The following is a 23,062-nucleotide window of genomic DNA, read 5'->3' on the forward strand; positions in this document are numbered from 1 at the left end:
AACATATATCATTTGTCTATGCGCATCTATTTATGAAATATTGTCAAAAGAAAATGATCTAAAATATGCTTTATGATCAATGCACCATGTTCATGTTCATCCTCATATCTCCCTCAAACAATCGATTGCTCAACCTTCAAATCACCCGTCGCTTGAGTCTCCGATCGACTCATAGTAGGATTGCGACTGAAATCTCTCAACCGACGACGTTCACCAACAGGTTGCTCGCCTTTCTTCACCTCCTTGAATGCCTTGCGACGGAAATACACCCTTTTGCACCACTTCCAAGTCTCAATACCAAGGAAAAAGAGAACTGTCTCAACAAAAACAACACCCCATTCCCATGAAATCGAAGAATGTTTGAAAACACTGTGGTTGATAACAGGGATATAGAGAATCGGGAACGCAAGTACAAATCCAGTCATAATACCGTAGAACAGGAATTGGTTGCGCCAGATATCATGCATCCATTGCGTGAAGTAGAGCTTGGACTCAGGCTGCATGCGGAAGAAGCTTCGGCGCAGATCGATCATTTCCCAGGCGAGGAAGAGCGCAAACCAGGTCATGCAGGTAAAAGTTGTTGCGCGGGCACGGAAGACGGTGTCGCAGGTATAAGGCTTGCTTGGGTCATTATACTGCGTGTTGCAGCCTTCTCCGAGGTTACCGTCTCCCCATCGGAACATTACCAGGGCAAAGGCTGAAAGACAAAGTGCTGCCATCCACACGCCATATACCAGAGTGTCTATGATCACCTCCCAAGTGAAGATACCTTGTTTCTATATTCGAAGGTTAGCAGCTATACATGGAGTAATGAGTTTGAAGGTGTCGGGAGATACATACACTTTGTGGTGGCCGATCCATCACATCTGGAGCCGCTCGCTCCATTCCCAGTCCCATATCTGGAAGACCAGAAGTGATCATGATAATCCAGATAATTTCCACGGGGGAAATAGGGAAGACAGATTGGTTCGTCTCATCTTTGAATGCAAGTCCAATAAGCAATGTTAAGGCGAGTGCCACGTTCTCCGCGAGGAGATGAAGGACGAATTTCTGGATATTGTCAAAGATGCGACGTCCCTCCTCAATACCGTTAATAATGGATGCAAAATTATCATCCGTGAGAACAAGCTCAGATGCATCCTTTGCAACATCCGAGCCATTTTGTCCCATGGCAATACCGACATCAGCACGTTTCAGCGAAGGAGAGTCGTTTACTCCATCACCTGTCATGGCAACGTAACGACCACGACGATGCAGCGCCTCGATCATGCGGACCTTGGTGTTTGGTGCGCAGCGAGCAATTACAAGTGGCAGGGTAGGAAGATTGTCAATTTCATCTTCTGAGAGTTTATCGAATTCACCAGCCGTCATGACCATTGCGTCCGCAACATCCTTTGCAATCGTATCCATGTTCGCTGGAATAATTCCAACTTGGGCGGCGATTGCGCGTGCTGTTCCGGGATGATCGCCAGTGACCATGTGGACAGAGATTCCTGCCTTGTAGCATTGGCTGATGGCTCCGGCTGTTTCGGGGCGCGGAGGATCATACAGGCCGATAAGTCCGTAAAAAACAAGGTCCTGTTCAATTTCTTCCCGAGGAGGAACTTCGTCACTCTTCGAAGTTGAGGCAGGGTTATATTCTCGACCGGCCAGGGCAAGAACTCGAAGGCCTTCCTTTGCAAGGGCTTCCATGTTCTCTAGGATTTCATCCCTAATATCGTCATCCAAAGATACTGGAGTTGAACCGGACTTCCATGTGATAGTAGTGCAGGACTCGAGAACTCTCTCGACGGCACCCTTCGTGAAGATCATCTCAGATTCCTCCTTGGCAAATATGACTGACATCTTCTTGACGCTAGAGTCAAAGGGATATTCAGCCTTTTGTCGCCAAATCGGCTTTTCACCCTTAATCCAACGATCGGATCCCCAATCAAAGCGAGACGCAAATACTTGGATGGCAATATCAGTCGGCTCTCCACGGGCTTGCCATTCATCACTAGGTGTCTTGTGGATATGGGCTAGATTAGCCAGCGCCGCGACATCAAGAAATGACTTCAAATGATCATTCCCTTCCAGCAGGTCTGCAGGGCTTTTAGATTGACCTTTATTGAAATCATTTCCCAGTTTCAATGGAGACTCTGGCTCAAGGCCCAGATCACCTTCATAAGGATTAATTGGATCGTTCGATGGCCCAACAGAATACGTTCCGACAGAAGGGATCCAAGCACGCTTAGCGACCATCCGGCCCTGAGTCAAGGTACCAGTTTTATCAGAGCAGATATTAGTTACCGCACCAAGAGCCTCCAAAGAGTCAAGCTTGCGAACGATAACATGTCTCTGTACCATCTGCCTCGTTCCAACAGCCATAGTAATAGTCAAGACAACGACCAAACATGCCGGAATCATAGCCAGTCCAGTTGCAACTGCATAAATAATGACTTCGTTATCACCGCGCCAGTTATTAGCGGCAGCGACCACGATCGCAAAGACGACTGCAATTCCAAATAGAAGCAAAGCTAACTTCGACAGTTTTCTCTGCAGCGGTGTTCCGACATTGATGCCTAAGAACCGACCGATCGCATCTGTGGTAGTCAGGGTCCAGGCTTCGATGTACCAGCGCTTTTTGGTTTCTCCTTCTGGTCCACGCTTAACTGGGCGACGTTTTGAATCTCCTCCGCGCAGGGCTGCGGCAATAGCACCGATTTCTGTCTGCATTCCGGTACTGACTACGACACCTCTGGCACGTCCGCGGGTCACGGTTGAGGAGCTGTATGCGATGTTAAGACGATCTCCGGGCCCAGTGTCAGCGTCGAAAGTGGATTCTGATTCTTTTAGAACCGGCAAGGACTCGCCCGTTAAGAGAGCTTCGTCGGTTTCGAAGTTGAAAGCTTCAACCAGTCTGTGAACGATTAGTATCGACTGCATCTTGGAATTTACTTTAGATTCGGGGTCATCTCACCTTAAATCTGCGGGAACGGTATCGCCGACTTTCAACTCTACCATGTCACCGGGTACAATTTCGTTTGAAGGGACAGTGGCGGTTTTTCCATCGCGGGTCACAACACCAGTGGGAGAGCTCAGGGAACGAAGAGAGTCCATAGTTTTCTCAGCTGCGAAATCCTGATAAACACCAACGAAGACGTTGAGTGCGATCACTGCTGCGATAAATCCACCTTCGATCCACGACTGAATACCAAAACTAACTGCCATGGCGATGATGAGGATCTAAGAATAAGTCAGTACATTGTCATATCTGATGAAAAGATCAGCGAACACAAAGAAACTTACGAGCATCATTGCATTGGCAACTTGTCGAATGATGATTTTTGCAAATGAGACGCCCTCGCCTCCTTCCAGAATATTCTCGCCATATTTATCAATTCTTTGTTTCGCTTCGGTCGCTGTAAGGCCATCGTCTGAGTTTGTTCCTAGCTCGTTGATGACAGCTTCACATGTCAAGTAGTGTGGGGGGTTGGATAGGTAAGGGTGGCTAGGCGCGTCACCCGATACTTGGGTCTTCTCTGAAGACATTGAGCTGGGGATGACCTAGTAGATACTGTTTCTGTATCGAGTTCGGTTGTTGTTGTATGTGTACTTCTATAAGATATGTTCTTTCAAGGTGGTGTCATATAGAAAGTATCCTCCACAGAGTGTGAGTCCATACACTAGTGTAGTAAACCTGGAGAATACAATTCTTTCAATGGAATGAGTATGAATCTAGACTATATTCTTGATTCTTGTAAAGTACACTCAATTACAATTCTTAGATCCTCTCGCTTGAATCCGGGGCAACCCCTCCTTATATAACTCCCCCTCTCGGGATAATGGCAAATTCTCCCCCGAACGTCCAGATCCACAGGCACTCTGCTCCGAATCTCAGATATCGTTCCAGCGTGGAATCTGGGGAACGCCAATATAGCCAACCAATAAGATTCACCAACCAAACTTGACTATATAGCGGACGACCTTGGCGTTCTTTTCGCGGAAAACGCCGAGACCGCAATGACGCACACGACTGGTCTCGGCGCCGGTTCGGTCACAGTTAGCCACCGCGTGGTGATTGGTAGAGCGGAACGCCAAGAGCGGGATTCCGGGCGTCGGTCTAGGCAATGTCTCCGCGCTTGATAGCTCCAACGCCTGGCGGTAATGTGTCATTCTTGGCTCATCTTGGACGCTTCTTGGCGTGCTGCACAATGCGAGGTCTGAGTGCCCACTGCAGAGTTCAAATCTGGTCTCTTTTCCCGCGAGGTTCTGAGATTTTGTTCTAAGTCTCCCCGTTTATACCGGTTGCACGGTGGCAAATTCGATTCAGTGATAATTGTTCCTTTACCGATGCTCCTTTTCGTTAAGAATACTGGATATGTGCTCACTTTAGCGCTACCTTGACTTTTCCGACCGACTGGCATTGTATTGCTCCTGTGAGCAAATCCGGGGCTAGCAGGAAGTTTCTCATTGGATTACTCCTTTCTCCTTCCTGGAGTGTTCTGCTCGTATTGCGACTTCATCTTCCTTGATCCAGGGACCTGGGCACATGCTTCCCCACTATGGTGGAGGAATCTATGCCTCGGGGGGAGATAGTCGGTATCGTTATCGGCGCTGTGGCCCTCTTTTCCTTGATCAGTTTCCTTCCAATGTGAGTATTTTTAGTATGGCCAAGACTTGGCTACATCACACTCATGCACAGAATTACTATGGAAGCTTTCAGAAGTGACTAACCAACCATCTTATCTGCTCAGGGCAATCATGTGGCAACATCGACGACGAGCTGCTTCCAGGCATGCCAGCGAAAGTCTACATCTCACTTCATCTATGGAGCAAGTCTCCGTCGAAAGATGGCTAGAGCAACAGAATGTGCCCGGTGACACTGCTCTTTACTGCCAGGACATGTGGTAGGTGTTTATTATTTACTTTCTACTCCCACCTTCCCGTCTTAACCGTGCCTATGTCTTGGCCCGAGGGGTCGTGATACACTGCGGGGAATGCCCAGGGCTGGGCCATGGATCCTCCTGCCCTATAGGGTCATTTTGAATCACGACTATCTTGGTTCCTCTCTGGGCACTTAACAACTGGACCCTTGCTTACGTCTCCTCCCATATTGTTATCTCTCTTGGCAAACTTGTCCTCGAGCCTTGTCTTGGCCTGACACTGACTCTACTGAATATGTGCTAACATTCTCTCAGTGCAATATGTCTGTCTTCTCTTTCTTCCTCGCCTTATCCATCTTCACCCGAGCCTGCACATCTACCTCACGGCAAACGCAAACATAGTCCCAACAAACCAAAACGAAATATCAAATCTGATTCTCAGCATAACGAGAACTGTATACTTGTTCTCAGTCGATGTCACCACGCCTTCCATCTCACCTGTCTTACATCTTGGGTTGAATACCGACACTACAAATGTCCAATATGTAAAACCTCATATTTCCCAGATGAAATAGCATGAAGGCCTCGTAGACTAGGAATGTCCAAACATATCCCTCATAGCATCTTAATGTTATTTATATTTAAATGATAAACGAAACTTTTCACCTCTCATCATCCTGCGCCTCCTCTCTTTCCACCCACCACCTGGTCCCGCCCGAAGACCCCATTCTTCGGCACCAAAGCCTCCTCAACCTGAACAGAACTTATCTTCCTCTTACAAAACACCGCATCCAAAAGCGGCTTAAAAGTAATAACACACGCACAAACAAGATACGACGCCGGTTCCGCCTGTCCCCAAATCCCATGCGTAGCTCCAATCCACGTAAAATCATTACTTTGATGCACGAAAAAAGATCTAAACCGTACAATAGAGATAATCAATCCACTAGAAGAAGAGCCACATTAGTAGGTTTCCTTCCTCAAAAACTGAACGAATATATCATACAAACCCCCCAACGCAAAAGTAATAGTCAACTGAACCTTCGTCCGCAAACTAGTATGCAACGACCAAATAGCCGGCATAGGCAGAATTAATAACCCCACATCAGAAATAATATTCGGTAGACTTCCCCACGTATAAATAGCGACTGTATCAAGACAATGGCCGCTGATATTTGGGTCCCAGTTCGCGGCAAACGGGCGACACATGACGAACAACATAATTTCACAAACGACTATTTGGATAAGGAGGAGGACTATAAAGATCATCGATATTATTCTGAGGGAACCGGTGGTGAATATTCGTGAGTATAAAAGTAGAATTGATATTTTGGGTAAATTTGCATTTGGAACGTAGAGGAAGGCTTCTGCAGTGCGATATTTGTTTGCTGATATTATGAGGTCTGGATTCGTTTGCTCGAGGTATAGTGTGTGATATCCCATTCCGGAATGTAGTACTGCGCCTTCAGTTTGCAATGAATGTGTTAGTAAATGTAGAGAACTCGAATTGTTTCAAGTGTATGTTGAATGTGATGGATGTGGTTAGTACGTACCGATTATCACAACCCCCCACCCTACTTGCCCGAGTAATGCAAGAAATACCACATAATCATCTAGCCCGTACGATATCTTCCGTTTATATCGTAGAGAAAATCGAATAATCACACATGTAGCTTGAACAGCAAGTAATACCGAAGTAGCAATTAGTAGTTTGTGGCCTGAGTATTCAGCTGAGCTTTTAAGATCCTGATCACCCGGATCATGATCATAATTTTGCGTAGTGGAGTTTTCCAGCATAGTGATAACAGGGCATTCCTTGTGACTAAAAGGTTTTACAAAGTAAAAGGGTGCGATGAGTTTAGATATACTTTAGATTCCAAGGTTTTCAGCTGGGAGGTCGCTCTATGACGTCCGGTCTTTGCGATTGGCGGTTGGTGTTTGGTTCGGGGAGTGAGATGCTGAGTTTAATGAGATCAAATTATGGATTTGAAAGTAATTAGCCGCGTGCTTTGAATAGAAACATCTGGAATGTAGTATTTACCATGGGTCGAATAAGGTGTGTAGCCTTCTCTTGTATCTTGGCGGTTACACGTATTTAGCGGGGGTTGCAGTTTATGAGTACGAGCAGCCAGTTGAACCACGGGCATTCTGTGAATTTAAGGATTTTGTGTGAAATTAAAATAGCCTCCACGTCAACAAGCACAGTATTTGAATATGTAGTTCGTGTATATATACCGAAACCTTCCGGAAGACGGTTTAATTTGGGTTGTCGTGGACTCTACTTCAATGTATTCCAAATCACTTTTTAAAACTCAACAAGGTTCAAAGTTTTTTTGTTTATTTCTATCTCAATATTAATATCAGATAGTATGTAGTACAGATCGGTTACAAAAACAAAAGATCTCGCTTGCATTTCCAAATCCCAATCTCAATCGATCTCAATCTCAGAGCACGTGTGTATCCTCCTGCAACACCCACACTAAGTGCTCCTGGTTATCAATATCATCCAAATCTTTCGCATTAAGAATCTCCTCTTCAACACCCGTAATCTCCTTAATATTCGACTTCCCCGACTGCCAAAAGGTCATCAGGCTATCAATCTGCTCATCCCATTTCTCAATCCGTCCCTTTTTATATCCCCTTATACAAAGATACTCCAACCCCTCAGGTAAACATTCCACCAACTTGAATGTAGCTGGATCTCTTGTCTCATAACTGCCTCCAACTCCTCTAGCAAAATATAACAAGAATCCAACTCCAAGACTAACTCGCTTCAAGGCATGGAAGTCCTTCAAACAACCTGAATTTCCCAAGAAAGACTGGACGAACTGTTCTTGTTGGAGTAGAATTCCGTCGTCCTCTGCGAGGTAGGGATCTAGCACTTCGTCAAATCTTTTATCAGCACGAGCAAAGTCATCATCATAATAATATGATAAGTCATGTATATTTGCCTCAGCGTCGATGTCCAGAACTTCCAAAGTATCTTTATGAGGAGAGATAGCCTTAATGAAGGTTTTGGGATTAAGCGGACAAAAGTGTCCATCTAGTACGTCGCGGCCACCAATAGTGTACTGGAATTCCTTCAAAACCTTGCAAGATTGAATAATATACGCAAGATAAGGCGTGTTAAGCGCACAGTGGTTCAAATAGACTCGACTTATATTCGATGATGTAGGGAGCAGAGTTGCAACATCATTTTCGTCTTCGATAAGGGCGTCAGTGCCTATTGATTCAATGGATGGGAGGTTATCAATGAGCTTTATACAGTCGAAGAACTCGAGACCGACGTAGGATCGATCATCTCCACCCATGATTACTTCGTCGACTATGATGTAGACTTTGCGAAGATTCTGAAGATACGGAACACTGGTCGGGTCTGTGTTCGCTCGACGCAGAATTCTGTCAATAGGGAAGTCGGTGAATGATTCCCGAGGATTCTTCTCGGGTTCATAGTTGAAACTGTCGTATGACTCGAAAGGCTGTGTCATTGTCAACGCCTCCAGATTAGGCGAAACAGAGATAAGCATTGCCGTTAATGCTTGCGTAATGAATGTTCCCATGATTACACTGGGGCTAGAAAAGAAAAGAAATCCAGTAAGCGATGGAATCAAAAGATAAAAAGAGTACGTAGAGTAGATCCTTACTAAATTCTGCTAAGTCTGATACGATTTCCAACATCCCCTAACTCACCATCTCTACCACTGGTATCCTTCTGCATCAGCATATTAATCACAGCGCTTTCTTGAGTGCCACTAAATCCCGCTTTCTGGACCGCGCTCCGAAGAAGATCCATTTCCTCTGCGCTGAGGCTGCGCTGCTCCTTCGCCTCTGTATACGCAGGTACCTGATAGGGTCTCCGGTAACGGTGTTCAATTTTGCGCACGTATTTTCCCAAACTGCGCTGTTTAAGTATCTCCATTAAAAGATTGAATGTCTTCTCAATTCTGGCTTCGTCGATGCAAATCCGGTGAAATCTTTCGCGGTTTTTCATGTCGCAGAGGGAGTGCATTGCGCGAGACGTTTGCGATACGGCGGATAGGGCGCGAATTGAGGAGACATGGAAGATTGTTCGGGCGTATATCTCCAGAGGGAGTGTTCTGAGTGCCATTTTGAATCAATTTGGTCACAAGCGCAGTTTTTTGGAATTTTTGATTTGTTTTTGATTTTTTGGTTTTCCAGCATTTGGGGGTTCAGGGTTCATTTTGAACTGGGAGCTTCGGGCCCCGCTTAGACTAGTTAGTCTGGGCTAGTCTAGGCAGCTAGCCGGCTGCCTGAGACATTGGGAAGGCTTCGTCTTGGCGAATACAAGCGCGAGTTTGTGGCGCGCGCTAGCCATCCCAGTTATGGACTATACACCGTTAGCTGGAAAGGGGGCTCGGAAGGAATATACTATTGCTGCGAGTGAGAAGGGGGGAAAGGCATTAGGACCTTGGAAGCAATTCAGAAGAAAATCACGATCTATTCGAGAATTTTAAAATATAGATAAACAAAGCACATGTTCATAACACATATTTAATCACACCCCGTAATCTAGGCAGAAGCAACCATCTTATCCTTAACATAGAGGTCAACATATTTGTCAACCTCGTAGTTCTCAAGCGCCTGGCGGTCCCAGCCCACCTTGAGCAGCTCATCGATGCGAGACTGGTCAAAGTGCGCCTGGAGGTGACGCTTGTACTTAGCCAGAATCTCGGGCTTGGCCTCCTCGCGACGCAGACGGTGTCCGAGAGGAGCCTCAACGACAACCTCCTCGAGGACGGTGCCGTCGTGCAGGGTAACGGTCAGAGCGTTAGGGATGGTACGCTTGGAGGGGTTGTGGTAGTCCTTGGTGAACTGCTCATCCTCCACACAGCGGATGCGCTTGCGGAGGTCCTCCAGGAGAGGAGAAGTGGCGGCTTCGGAGCCGTCGGCGTAGTCGGTGGCGGTCAGACGGTTGAAGACAAGCATGGTAGCGACCATGTACTGTGAATTGTTAGATAGGGATCAGGTGGATTTTGGAGTGTTGTAGGTTCATACCTGGACGCAGTGGTCGCGGTCGGCGAAGTTGTCCATGGCCTTGAACTGCTTGTCGATGATACGGATACAGGCCTCGTGTGTGCGGTTGGTGATCTCCTTGATGTCCTTGGCACTCTTGCCCATATCGGCGAGCTTCTTGTTGATGGCCTGGGCACACTCAATGGCGGTCTGGGAGTGGAACTCAGCTGTAGATAGTCAGTACAGGATCTTGGATTTTGTGGCCCGTTATATTCGAGAACCTACCTGGGTAGGAAACCTTGAAGAGAACATTCTCCATAACGTAGCTGCCGTAAGGGCGCTGGAACTCGAACTTCTTGCCCTTGAACAAGACATCGTAGAAACCCCAAGTAGGAGCAGAAAGCACAGTGTGCAAACCACCCTCACCCTTCTGCACCTTGAGAACAAGGTTCACGGCACGCTGGCAAGCATCACCGGCAGCCCACGACTTACGCGACATGGTATTAGGAGAGTGACGGTAAGTACGCAGAGACTGGCCATCAACCCAAGCCTGTGTGATAGCATCGGCAGTCTGCTTCTCGGTAAGACCGAGCATCTTCGAGACAACAGCGGTGGTTGCAACCTTAACCAAAACAACGTGGTCAAGGCCAACCTTGTTGTAGGAGTTCTCCAGAGCCAAAACACCCTGGATTTCATGGGCCTTGATCATAGCCTCCAGAACATCGCGGATAGTCAGAATCTTGCCATTGCCCAGATTGCCGCCCGCGCGGTTGGTGCGGGAGATCCAGTCAGCCACAGCCAGAATACCACCCAGGTTATCGGAGGGGTGACCCCATTCAGCAGCGAGCCAGCAGTCATTGTAATCCAACCAACGGATCATAGCACCAATGTTGAAGGCGCCGTTGATGGGGTCCAGCTGGTATGGGGTACCGGGAACACGGCTTCCGTGGGGAACGACCGTCCCTTCTACGGTGGGGCCGAGGAGCTTTGCACACTCTTTGAATTTCAGGGCCTCAAGACCGCAGCCGAGGGTATCGAGGAAAACCAGGCGGGCAGTGTCGAACTAAATATTGGAACCAGAATTAGTCAACTCCCTATTTATTTGGGTATTTCGAGGAGAATGGCAAAAAAATTAAATAAAGAAAGAAAGGAACTTACAGCCAGGTCGGAATCCACCTTGTACTCGTGGATGTACTTGGCCATATCCTGGATCTCAGGATCATAGGCCTTGTCTGCCGGAGCAGCCGGCGCAGCTGATTGACGAGCAGCCATAGTTGAGAATTTAGGAGCAGAAGAAGTAGCGACGCGTGGAAAGGAGGTGATGGGAGAAGGAGAAGCGAAATGAAGTCTGGAGATGGGGATGCGGGCCAAAGTGCGGGGAGACGAGTGGGTCAACCGTCTAATGGCTGGAAGGGACATGATTATCTTGACAGAGAGCAATTGAAGTCAAGAATGCAAGAGGCAAAGTCCAATTGAAGTGGGAGGAGGGGGGATTAAAAAGAAACCCAATTAAACCTAAAGCTAGTTAAGGGGAATGGGGAATGTGGAGAGAAGGTTGGGGCAATAGAAAGGGAAAGGGAAAGGGAAAGGGTGAGTTCAAGCTGACTTCATCCTTGCCGAGGCACCGGTTAGTGTCGGTTAGCACTGAATACATACACACTTACACTACACTTTTAACATACAATTTTCAGCCGGGACTATGATCTAAAATATGGCTTCATGAGTTAAATTGGAATTAAATTCGTGATTTGAGAACTGCATATACTCCGCCATTGAAGTGGTAAACAACGCTCATTCTAACAAGATCAAATGCAACGCCGAAGATCGGATGCAAAACACCGAAGAGATCAAAGCTGCAAGCTTGTCCGGCAACTTGCAGGATGCGAAAATCGGAATGAAGATCAATGGAGCATGATCCAAAAGTAGATCACCTCCAAACTACGCCAGAAGTAGCAAAAACTGTCCATAACGCCAGATCCTGTATTCCTCGGGCCGTGAGCTCGGCCCATCACATGTACCGTTCTTTCTCAACTATGCAAACCATGCAATTACCACAACTAACACAAGTCCCTCATTCTGTCAATTCCTTCTCATCAGTCTCTCTCAATGACCGACACACCTCTCGATAAATAGCCTTCGCAAACCGTGGAGGGACTGCATTCCCGATCTGCAGGCGTCTCCTGCTACCACAAAACTCAAAATTCATCGGAAATGTTTGAATACAAGCTGCTTCCCGAATGGTGAATGAACGCTTGCCGGATGGATGATAATTTCCAGCACCGCCGCTGCAGGTCAGGGTATGCGCTGGGCGGTCGGCGGGGTATTCTTCCCGGTGCGCGTTTCGGCTTCTCTCCAGAAATTTCGCTGGATCATGATCTAGGGCATCATCGGGGATATCATCGATGGCGCCTCCAATCGTTTCAAACGGACGCAGAAGAGATCCTGGGGGGCCGTGTGTTGGCGTGGGTAAAGTGGGAAGCTTCTCGCCTGGTCTATTTCCACAAATGTAATGTTAGCAGTCAAGCTCGGAGTTGATACTGGGAAATGATTGAAGACTTACCCTGCCGCTATAATAATCAATCGCCGTCGCATTTGTGGAACGCCATAGTTCACACAATTCACCACCGCCCAGCGAACAGAATAGCCAATTTCGACAAAGTCCAAGATAATTCTGTGCAGAGTGATCCCGTGGCGTCCCTTCAGTCCGAATGTCTCTTCCATAGTCAAAATTCGAGGACGGACCTTATCAATTAAGTTCCGAGATGTAAATATGCAAGCCGAGTTCATCTCATCTCGCTCTTCGTTATTAACTGTATGAGCCGGTGAGAAAGGCTGACAAGGGGGCGAGGTATGACAAACATCGACTCGAACATCTTCCGGATTATTTGTCATAAAGTGGTTGAACTCGGAATGCTCCGCCAGAGAATTAGGAAAGTTTGCACGGTACGTGGAGATTGCCTGGAAGTCTTTGTCCACAGCCCAAGTCATTTCCAGGCCGGCTAGCTGAGCACCACAGGATGCACCACCAGCACCACAGTATGAATCGCCAAATGTATACTTGCGATTTCGAATGCCATCAAGATCTAGGGGCTCGGGAGCTGGGTTGTCCAAATCGATTGACATGGGGGTAGACTGAGCTGATGACTCCTTCGCCCCGAATGGAATTGTTTGACCATGTCCACGCCAGTCATCTCTCAACTCTTTGCTGGTTCGTGCACGAAAAAATGTGTCTCGTACCTCTTCAAATGTGAGATACTCAATTGCGTACTCTCTGTTGCTTTCTGGGATTCTTTGTTTGCTTCGAGGGTTAATAGGGTTAAGAATAATCCTCCGAGACGAGATGGTGAGCTTCAAACGACACACGAATTCTGCACGATCAGTCCACTGTGGACGGTCGTTTGTAAATCGAACGGGGCGAACCTCCTTTATTTCGTCGATAGAGATGCGGTTCTTCTCACTAGCCATCCATATGAGCTCTCCAAAAACTTTGGGTATGCCGACATGGTCGTCTATCTTCAGTGCTGCTGTCAGATGACGGCCATAGAAAACCTGCGAACCCATTTCTTGCTTAGCTCGCTCGATGTAAAAATAATCCCCATCGTTCAGCTCAACGGATTGACCAGGCATGTAGTGAAGGCTATTCCGATCGACCTCAAGGTCGCTGTCCCCTTCCTGCGAAGTATCAGTCGAAGTCGGGGTAAATCGACTGTGTTCCCCATAAATGTCGCCCGGCTGAGTACTTTCGAAACACTCTGTCAAATCATCCAGTGAGGAGTCGGCCAGTTCATCATCGGATATATCGTTGGTTAAGTCGATTATGTCGAGTTGGGTCTCTTCTGGGATGGGCTCGGTGAGAGATGAGGACATTGACTTTTGTGAATCTCTGAAAGATGAGCATAGCGAGGTTGGCAAATTGATATTCGTTCCCGGCCATGGCAATAGGTTATACGAAGGACCTCTTTCGATGGTGGCCCTGATCTCCATGTCTTCCTCCGTCAAGTCAATTAGTTGCAACTTTGTTACCCAGGATGGTGCTGAACAGGGAAGGCGACGTTTGATCACTTTGGCGACTCCACGACTGTGTAGACCTGCATTGTGTGTAAGAGCTGAAGTGCTTTGAGCCATTTTCATTGAGTTTGAAAAGGTTCAAATAAAATATGAGGAAGAATGGTTTTGGATAAAAGATGAAGAAACAGAAAGTCTTTGGTAGGCAGCATGGAAAAGGTGAGGTTGATGCCGGGGATGAGATGATTCTTTTTGAGAGAGAGAGAGAGAGAGAGAGAGAATCGGAGGAAGAAGATCGGATTATTCCGGCGTGGTGCTGAGATTTGGTGTTGAACTTTGAGATATCTCTGATCAAAGCAATAGACATCCAAAGCAGAAACAAAGGGTATAGCCATGGTCAAGCCATGAGGATCATTCAGGTGGAGTTCCATCTTTCTTCTCTCTTTGTGAAGCTATATTAGGGTTTAAAGACAATAAGAACTATAGATAAACTCTTCTAACAGGTCTTATGATCGGAAATCACAGAATTGTGCATTGTTCAGTTTCATCTTCCATATATCTCCAAGTTGATGTTCCTCCCACTGTATACTCCACTCTTCAACCAATCAAATCCCAGCCGCGGGGCTGCCTAACTTTGGTCGATGACTCAGCAGCTCGGGCCGGCGTCGGCGTGTAATAACGCAGAGAAAAAAAAAAGTGTGGAGACGCTGACCACAATTTTGGCGGGACAAGAACGCTGGAAAGAATTTCTCTTTTCTTTCCCCTCTTGTCTTCGCGTTCCTGGGGGTCCCTGTTGACCATTGTGCCCTATAACCTTCTCAATCTGGTTCTGGTGAGTTATAATCCCAATCACTGCATATATTCATTTACCCCACCACTCTCAATGATGAATTTGGATTTTTTTTATAGATGTTAGACTTCCTAGCTTATGGTTGCGGAGAAACATCCTGAACTGACTTGAGAAAAAAAAATAACCCCGCGATATGCCTCAAAAAGCTTGCATATGAATATTCCTGCTAACCAGTCCCGATCGCATATCAGGAAACCTTACAACCCCAAACGTCATCATGTGTGGAATTATCGGTCTGATCCTGGCAAACCCCTCCGCTGCCGCGGCAGTGGACCTCCACGAGGCCCTGTACCTCCTCCAACGTGAGTCCTACGTGACCCCGGCTGGATTTGAATAAAATTTGGATTTGGATTTGGATAAGGGACAAAGGCTAAAGTCTGTTTCTTCAACATAGACCGTGGACAAGATGCTGCTGGTATCGCTACCTGTGCCCATGGTGGAAGAATCTATCAGCTTAAGGCCAATGGTATGGCCGCTAAGGTCTTCCAGGATGGTGCAAAGGTTGCCAATCTGCCTGGCTCAATGGGTATCGGACACCTGCGGTACCCCACTGCTGGTAGTAGTGCGAATGCCGAGGCGCAGCCTTTCTACGTGAACTCGCCGTATGGTATCTGCTTTGCTCATAATGGAAACTTGATCAATGCTCCTGAGCTTAAGAAGTATCTTGATCTGGAGGCGCACCGTCATATCAACACTGATAGTGACAGTGAGCTGATGCTGAATATCTTCGCTGATGAGCTGAGCGAGACGAAGAAGGCTCGTGTTAACAAGGAAGATCTCTTTGCTTCTTTGAGCCGTATGTATAAGCGCTGTGAAGGTGGTTGGGCCTGTACTGCTTTGCTAGCTGGTAAGTCTTTCTTTCCCTCCTTTCTGATCTACGTCGATGACTCCCTTACTGACGAAATGCCTATTAGGATTCGGTATCCTTGGTTTCCGTGACTCATACGGTATCCGTCCTCTTGTCCTGGGTTCCCGTGCCTCCCTAGATGGCGAAGGCACCGATTATATGATGGCCTCTGAGTCCGTTGCCCTGGACCAGCTTGGTTTCAGCAACCACCGTGACATCCAACCCGGTGAAGCTGTCATCATCCAAAAGGGCGGCGAGCCAGTCTTCTGCCAAGTAGCACCTAAGAAGGACTACGCCCCCGACATCTTCGAGTACGTCTACTTTGCCCGTCCCGACTCCGTCATGGACGGCATCAGCGTATACCGCTCTCGCCAGCGCATGGGTGACCGTCTCGGAGCCCGTATTCTCGACGTCCTGGGTCCCGAAATCGTCAAGGAGATTGACGTTGTTATCCCCATCCCCGAAACATCAACTACCTCCGCTTCACACGTCGCTCAATACCTTAACAAGCCATACTGCCACGGCTTCGTGAAGAACCGCTACGTCTTCCGTACCTTCATCATGCCTGAACAAAAAACTCGTCAGAAGGGTGTTCGCCGCAAGCTCAATGCCATGAAGGCAGAGTTTAAGGACCGAAACGTCCTCCTTGTAGACGATAGTATCGTTCGCGGAACAACAAGTCGCGAGATTGTCAGCATGGCCCGTGAAGCTGGTGCTAAGAAGGTCTACCTGGCCAGTTGTGCTCCTGAGATCACCCACGCTCACATCTACGGTATCGATCTTGCTTCTCCTCAAGAGCTTGTCGCGCATAACCGCGACACAGACAGTATCGCCAAGCACATTGGTGCTGAGAAGGTCGTCTTCCAGACCCTGGATGATCTGAAGGGTGCCTGTGCCGAGGTCGCCATTGAGAATGGCCAGACAGAGCCTACCAACTTCGAGGTTGGTGTGTTCTGCGGTAGCTACGTTACACCCGTCTCACAAGGATACTTCGATCATCTTGAAGAAGTCCGTGGTGAGGGACGTAAGATCAAGGCTCTTGATAAGGCTAAGGAAGCCGTTGCGCATGGCTTTGCCAGTACAACCGACTACCAGATTGCCGCGAAGGGAGTTGCCATGGACACCAATGGCCAGATCATCCCTGCTGATGAAGCTGAGCAACAGAGCAAGGCTAGGTCGGAAGAGCACCCTAAGGTGGATGACCGGATGGATATCAGCATTCACAACATTGCCGACCACCCATGATTGATTACGATATAAACATTTCTTCTTCTTCTTTTCTATACTTTCTTTTTCTTTTCTTTTTTTCTTTTCTAGAGCCACTGGGTTGGATTTGCATGTGGAGTCTTGGGTGTTGAATTTTTATCATTGGGCATACCTTGGACGGGGGTATCAACCCATTTTATGTGACGAGAAAAGTGCTGTGACGCGATGCATGTCTTAGGATCTGGACTATATAGTTGTCGATCTTGTGATGCCAGATAGAGATACCATTTTGAATAAAAACTATACTTCTTACCAATGGAATAGAGTTTCGCAAATTATTATCGCTGTCCCAGACTCCCTGGTATCCCTAGGGGCCTCCAGATGTCAGGACCTAGATATCACAAACCTTGGAACTAAGTTTCAAACCCACTATCTTGAAGATATACTCTTTTTTTTCTTTTGAAACAAGATGACTAGTATATAATAATATATTTATAAAAGATATTTTCCTATTCATATTTACATTAATTATTCAAGTTGTCTTTCTAATTTTCTTTCCAGTTACCTTTCCAATTGTCTTCCCAGTTGTTTTTCCATCTATAAAATCAGAATGGGGGGTTTTTCCTGTGACCGGAATGGTAGCCGCTTGAAATTTCCCAAATCTTCCATTACATACGGTCGGCATATAATCTTTCTTCCTCTGATGCGCTCTACTAACTAGAAACATAGTACGCAGATCACTGACGATCCATTGAGTTCAAATGTAAAAGTACATTTGAAGACTTAATATGTATATACCAGTATATCCAATTAAAGCGCATTCAACATTCCAAAAATCCGGAAACCTTGTCGAAATTTCTGGCGCTCATAGTACTCTCATCAACGTACATCCCACCCCCGCCGTGAGAAGCTCAACCCATCTCATAAACCTTGGAACCTTCATCTCTTCTTTACCATCTACACCACACCGTTCTCAATCTTCCATTTACCATCCCCAGCCTCCGATCCCCATATCGATCTGATCCAGAGAATCTTCTGAAGAAAGTAAGCCATCTGAATCCCTGGCTCCAGACTCCTAGATTTGACGTCATCCCGAGCAGATTCACTTTCAACTCAGAACCTGATATTCCCAGCGTCACCATGGACCACACTGGAGAAGATATCACTCAATCTACAGCAAGGAATGCGCCTGGATCTCCAACAAAGAAAGCCCGAAACTACCATCTAACTCCCGGCATCTCTCCATTCCCCCAGTGGAAGCATCCGACACCCAAGGAGTGTGAAAGTATCAAAAACCTCCTCTCAGGAGTCCATGGTGAAATTTTCGCACCGAAAGTCATCCCCGCACCATCCTTGACAGTCACAGGCTGCGGGGAAGTTCCCTCTGTACTGGATGCACTTATCCGAACTCTTCTCAGCGCAGCAACTACAAGCGGAAACTCTTCCCGCGCCTTCAACGGGCTCGTGCAGCGCTTTGGAATCCTAGAAGAGGGAATTGGAAAAGGAAGCGTAAACTGGGATGCTGTACGGCAGGCATCGCTGAAAGATGTCTTTGAAGCAATCAAGACCGGCGGGTTGGCAAATAATAAGAGCAGAAATCTCAAAGCGATTCTAGACCTTGTTTATGCAGAGAATCAGGAACGTCGCAAGGCTCTTCTTTTCAATCTGCCCACTGCCTCCTCATCAACTGTCTCGGAAATGAGTACTGTCAAGAAAGAAGAAGACAAGGAGTATGAAATTGCTTGTACAGATCAAAACGTCCTTTCATTAAACCATCTCCACCACGCCAGTACGGAAGAGGCCATGGCTGAACTGACCAAGTATCCCGGAATTGGACCTAAGACAGCAGCTTGTGTCATTCTGTTTTGTCTCCAGCGTCCTTGCTTCGCAGTTGACACGCACATTTTCCGTTTATGCAAATGGCTTGGTTGGATTCCACAGAAGACAACAAGCGAGATCATGGCATTTAAACATCTTGAGGTGCGAATCCCCGATGAGCTGAAATACTCGCTACACCAACTATTTATTCGCCATGGAAGAACGTGTCCACGGTGTCGCGCGATAACCGGCGAGACTAGTGCTGGCTGGGAAAAGGGATGTGCAATTGATCATCTTGTTAAGAGAACTGGGAAGCGCAAGGGTGGAAAGGAGAAGGGAACCAAGCAGCCAACTAAGAAGAGGAAGACTCGGCCTCGGTCTACTGTTGTGGCTAAGAAACGGAAGGTTGTTTCTGGGGAGAAGAATGGAGAGGTTAAGATTGATGTTGAAGTCGACACTGAAGTCGATGGTTATTCGGATTTTACTGAACAGTCGGATACGGTTCTTGATGTACTTTCGGACTAAGCTGGAGTTGGATTGAAGTCACGATGACAGAGCTTGCTTTATTTGCATTGATTACAATCTGGAGTTCTAACCTTTTTGACCGGCATGACTGAAACGACACATAGCGTGCTTTATCTGGAAGGAAATCATTCACGTTTTTCATGCTTCGTTTCTTTATCATCCATCCAATACGCGTTATGGCGTTCGGCTAAGCAACTGTCTATACATTGCAAGACCAACATAAGTATTTATCAAATTGATCCAATGCAGTTTTGCTATATGTGTACCTCCCATTCCCACAACGAGAAGCAAAATTCAACCGTGTCTCGTACCGAGTAAACAGTGGAGAGTAAGGCGAAAGTCTAGAAACCAGCATGAGCAGTACGTTGAGTCCAGTTGAATTAGAGTATGCGATGCCTCGATACGAGGAGCTACAAAAGGTTTTTGTGGGGCAATCAGCATCATAAACGGGTCACGCCTGATAGGCAAGCCAGCCAATTCGCGCTGAAAACGGCACGCGTGACGATAGGACTCCGCGAGACAATGGAAAGCAGTGGAGAATTCCGTACACTTTCACGATGAATATCTAATTCATTTCTCTGGGGTGAGTGACGGGATTGCCAATCTAGGAGAACCCATACAGATGGATCCATTACCACGACCACGATCCGAGCGATTAAGGAGGTGGGAGGAACTATTTCAATTGATGGGATCTCGCACATATTTGCGTGACAAATTTTTGAATTTCAATTTCAATTCCATGCCAAAATGTCCGATAAACACTATTTTCCTTCTACAAGTGCCAACTCGTTGGTGCCAAGGGCGTTGAGAGCTCTGGTCTCTGCCAATGATCATTTACGCCTCAACTTTGCTGAAAGGGTAATTGCCAATGCTTATCACGACGATTCAAAGGTCAGCGTTATCAGCGGAGGTGGTTCGGGACATGAACCAGCATGGAGTGGTTATGTTGGTGATGGTCTTTGTTCAGCTGTTGCGTGCGGTGATATCTTTGCCTCACCAAGTGCGAAGCAGATCTTGACCGCTATTCGGATGGCTCCTTCGAAGAAGGGGATCATCCTGCTAATCACAAATTATACTGGTGATCGTCTTCATTTCGGCCTGGCTGCAGAGCGAGCTAAGGCCGAGGGCCTAGTTGAGAACATTGCTATCTTACATGCAACCGACGATGTCTCAATTGGACGAAGCAAGAACAGTCACATGGGCAGACGCGGCCTCCCTGGTCATGTTTTCAGTATGTAATTTTCTCATTCCTAATTCAAGAAGTTTGACTAATTCCCCATAGCAATGAAAATCATCGGCGCAGCAGCCGCGGAAGGATACTCGTTTGATCAGTGTCTTGCGCTTGGACAAGCTGTCAATGGAAACACCGTCACTATTGCTTCGGCACTTGATCATTGTCACGTCCCTGGAAGACAGCAGCAGTCATCAGTCCCCGACAATGTTGTTGTTATCGGCGCTGGTATCCACAATGAACCTGGTCAACTTCACGTTTCGCCAGCACCATCAGTCGAAGAGATAATCGAGAGATGCCTCAAGCTTCTGTGCGATGCATCGGATACTGAGAGATCTTTTGCGAAATTTGGAAAGGGCGATGAGATCGGTCTACTAGTTAACAACTATGGCGGTCTCTCTGTCCTCGAACTAGGTGCTTTAACCGATGAAATCCAAATTCAGCTCGAGTCACAATGGAACATTAAGCCTTGCAGAGCAATCTCCGGTGCCTTCGAAACATCCCTCAATGCCCCTGGTTTCTCAATCTCTCTTTGCAATCTCACTGCTGCAGCTAAGCAGGTCAATGAATCTGTCGCTACACTTATCCGCCAATTCGACAGCACCACCACCGCCGTATCCTGGATCAACACAACACGTCCTTGCACAACCCAAAAGAGAGTCGCATACGGTGATTCCAACATAACAAATGGGGAGACTCTCGCGTCCCCCAAACTTGCATTCGACTGCTCTTTACTTCGAAACGCTCTAGTCGCCGCGTGCGAACGTGTCATCGAAGCAGAGCCAAAGTTGACAGAATGGGATATGGTCATGGGCGACGGAGACTGCGGTGAAGCCGTCAAGAGTCTCGCCGAATCACTCCTTAAAAAAGTCGACGCAGGATGTACATCATCCGGCGATGTGATTGAGACTATTCGCTCTATTCTGCAGGCAGTTGACGACATGGGCGGAACCCTCGGTGCAATTTTCGGTGTTCTCCTATCAGCACTATCCACAGCCCTGAAGAGCAATGTATCAAATGGCAATATCAGCCCTGAATCTCCAGAGTTTTATGCCACTGCCCTCGACTCCGCTGTAACATCTTTGAAATCTCACACCGGTGCGCGTGAAGGTGACAGGACCGTCATGGATGTGTTGATTCCCTTCGCCGATGCGTTTTCAAAAACGCAGAGCTTTTACTCCGCTGTTGAGGTCGCTGGAAAGAAAGCAGAGGCTACCAGATACCTGAAAGCAAAGTTTGGTCGTGCAACATATGTTGGGGAGGACTCGAGTCAGGAACTACCTGACCCGGGTGCTTGGGCCTTTTATGAAATCGTTACGGGCTTGGCGGATGGACTGAAGCTTACTCCTAACTGATTACCTGTCTTGTACATCAATTTGAGATTCAGATCGTGGATCTGAGCAAAGGTTCTTTTGCGAAGTTGGTAGATGAAAAAAAATTACTGGAAGTATAGTTATTTCGTTGCGTATCTCATGTGTCGAGAATGGGGGGCATGATGCTTGAAATTTGGGACCTTGCAACTTATGAATATGAAATGACCATATCAATTTTGAATTATTCTGAAATTCACACCCTTTCTATTAATACTTGTCAGTCTTTGAGGATACAGTGCTGCCAACAACTCTATTCAAGGAAGAGCTATCTGACCTACGTACACTCGGAATGCAAATACAATCTAGTAGAACTACAACGGCCTTCTAAAATCCATCACCAATAATTCAAAACCACTTGGATATTGCTATGCGGTTATAGTGGCCTGTGACTCATAGCTATCATGTGCCAGGATATTTTAGTAAGAAAAAAACACGAAGCCCAGCCATTAGTTTTCCAGAAAGCGAACGATAAAAACTGTCTCAATTTGAATTAAGAAAAATAACTCCAAACTGTATAACTGATCAACAAATAAACTAAATTGATTCAATTGCCACTCTTCCATATAACCGAGTCATCGATCACCCCCCTGGTTTTAGAAGGGCTAACTGGAAGGCGTGACACGCGGTATGACCACATTATCTGCCACCTTGGGATCACATGCTACCGTGCCAGTGGTTGTACTATTAGATCTAGGTCAACCTCTAGTGGAATTGCGAAAATCAGGCCCAGGGAGTCTCACTGGGCTTCTATTTAATCATTAGCCTCAGATTCATGTTTTACGGGTCAATTTATGGCACATCTCGAATCAGGCTATCCTGATCAGTCGATAGATATGTGCCGAGTTTGCCATCCGGGGCATGAGTCCAGTACAGCAAATGCCTCACCCATGCGCCATCTAGTCTGCATTTCGTGAGACTCAGCGAGGTGTCATAGTTTTCTGGCACCACAACGGCTTCGATTATCTGCCACGAAGCAACTAGATTCTTATTAGGGCCCCGGTCCCATATGCTAACTTCTAATTCAACTATTTCTCGAGAAAGGTGATTATTGCCGCTAAGAATGACGGTTTCAGTCCTAATAGAAGGGGGAGCTGGTGATTTGTGAGGCCCCATTATTGTTTTAAAGTCACCCTCATATATTGACATCTTTGAAGCACCGGTGTCGTGAAGGAATTCAAGTTCTTCCCACCAATTGACGCCAGGGATCCGAACTCCAATTTTATACTAAAGGGAATTAAGCTTTTAGCTCTGCCGCCTCTAAACAAGAGCAATAAGTAGTGAGATCGAGAATCAAAGAAACGAAAGAGCAGAAGGAAGAAGAAAGAGGGTACAGTAAAAGAAATGCAAACGAGGATCACTTCTTCAAAA

At 46.9% G+C, this 23,062-nt stretch overlaps 10 protein-coding genes across 10 annotated transcripts; 5 read left to right on the top strand and 5 right to left on the bottom strand.

The window, feature by feature from the left end:
• Positions 1-113: 113 nt before the first annotated feature.
• Positions 114-3,531, bottom strand: N7478_011009 (cation-translocating P-type ATPase; the record flags this gene model as incomplete). Its single annotated transcript, XM_056927223.1, has 4 exons — positions 114-776; positions 841-2,899; positions 2,960-3,225; positions 3,289-3,531. The coding sequence occupies 4 exons, from the start codon at positions 3,529-3,531 to the stop codon at positions 114-116; spliced, it is 3,231 nt and encodes a 1,076-aa protein (XP_056774271.1).
• A 402-nt stretch (positions 3,532-3,933) lies between these two features.
• Positions 3,934-4,155, bottom strand: N7478_011010 (uncharacterized protein; the record flags this gene model as incomplete). The annotated part of the gene is made up of 1 exon (XM_056927224.1): positions 3,934-4,155. One exon carries the CDS (start codon positions 4,153-4,155, stop codon positions 3,934-3,936), a length of 222 nt encoding a protein of 73 aa, XP_056774272.1.
• Positions 4,156-4,544: 389 nt separating this feature from the next.
• Positions 4,545-4,893, top strand: N7478_011011 (uncharacterized protein; the record flags this gene model as incomplete). The annotated part of the gene is made up of 2 exons (XM_056927225.1): positions 4,545-4,633; positions 4,737-4,893. 2 exons carry the CDS (start codon positions 4,545-4,547, stop codon positions 4,891-4,893), a joined length of 246 nt encoding a protein of 81 aa, XP_056774273.1.
• Positions 4,894-6,026: 1,133 nt separating this feature from the next.
• Positions 6,027-6,222, top strand: N7478_011012 (uncharacterized protein; the record flags this gene model as incomplete). The annotated part of the gene is given in 2 exon segments (XM_056927226.1): positions 6,027-6,169; positions 6,186-6,222. The coding sequence occupies 2 exon segments, from the start codon at positions 6,027-6,029 to the stop codon at positions 6,220-6,222; spliced, it is 180 nt and encodes a 59-aa protein (XP_056774274.1).
• Positions 6,223-7,309: 1,087 nt separating this feature from the next.
• On the bottom strand, positions 7,310-8,973 carry N7478_011013 (uncharacterized protein; the record flags this gene model as incomplete). The annotated part of the gene is made up of 2 exons (XM_056927227.1): positions 7,310-8,438; positions 8,510-8,973. 2 exons carry the CDS (start codon positions 8,971-8,973, stop codon positions 7,310-7,312), a joined length of 1,593 nt encoding a protein of 530 aa, XP_056774275.1.
• A 422-nt stretch (positions 8,974-9,395) lies between these two features.
• N7478_011014 (putative 2-methylcitrate dehydratase) lies at positions 9,396-11,258 on the bottom strand (the record flags this gene model as incomplete). Its single annotated transcript, XM_056927228.1, has 4 exons — positions 9,396-9,827; positions 9,882-10,066; positions 10,125-10,902; positions 10,998-11,258. The coding sequence occupies 4 exons, from the start codon at positions 11,256-11,258 to the stop codon at positions 9,396-9,398; spliced, it is 1,656 nt and encodes a 551-aa protein (XP_056774276.1).
• Positions 11,259-11,910: 652 nt separating this feature from the next.
• N7478_011015 (DNA cytosine methyltransferase) lies at positions 11,911-13,706 on the bottom strand (the record flags this gene model as incomplete). Its single annotated transcript, XM_056927229.1, has 2 exons — positions 11,911-12,331; positions 12,400-13,706. The coding sequence occupies 2 exons, from the start codon at positions 13,704-13,706 to the stop codon at positions 11,911-11,913; spliced, it is 1,728 nt and encodes a 575-aa protein (XP_056774277.1).
• Positions 13,707-14,911: 1,205 nt separating this feature from the next.
• N7478_011016 (amidophosphoribosyltransferase) lies at positions 14,912-16,786 on the top strand (the record flags this gene model as incomplete). The annotated part of the gene is made up of 3 exons (XM_056927230.1): positions 14,912-14,996; positions 15,089-15,541; positions 15,609-16,786. The coding sequence occupies 3 exons, from the start codon at positions 14,912-14,914 to the stop codon at positions 16,784-16,786; spliced, it is 1,716 nt and encodes a 571-aa protein (XP_056774278.1).
• A 1,101-nt stretch (positions 16,787-17,887) lies between these two features.
• Positions 17,888-19,090, top strand: N7478_011017 (endonuclease III domain-containing protein; the record flags this gene model as incomplete). The annotated part of the gene is made up of 1 exon (XM_056927231.1): positions 17,888-19,090. One exon carries the CDS (start codon positions 17,888-17,890, stop codon positions 19,088-19,090), a length of 1,203 nt encoding a protein of 400 aa, XP_056774279.1.
• Positions 19,091-19,837: 747 nt separating this feature from the next.
• Positions 19,838-21,676, top strand: N7478_011018 (uncharacterized protein; the record flags this gene model as incomplete). Its single annotated transcript, XM_056927232.1, has 2 exons — positions 19,838-20,321; positions 20,373-21,676. The coding sequence occupies 2 exons, from the start codon at positions 19,838-19,840 to the stop codon at positions 21,674-21,676; spliced, it is 1,788 nt and encodes a 595-aa protein (XP_056774280.1).
• Between the last annotated feature and the right edge of the window lie 1,386 nt (positions 21,677-23,062).

Source organism: Penicillium angulare (assembly GCF_028827245.1).
Source record: "Penicillium angulare strain IBT 27051 chromosome Unknown utg000008l_segment0_segment0, whole genome shotgun sequence".
Taxonomy (NCBI): domain Eukaryota; kingdom Fungi; phylum Ascomycota; class Eurotiomycetes; order Eurotiales; family Aspergillaceae; genus Penicillium; species Penicillium angulare.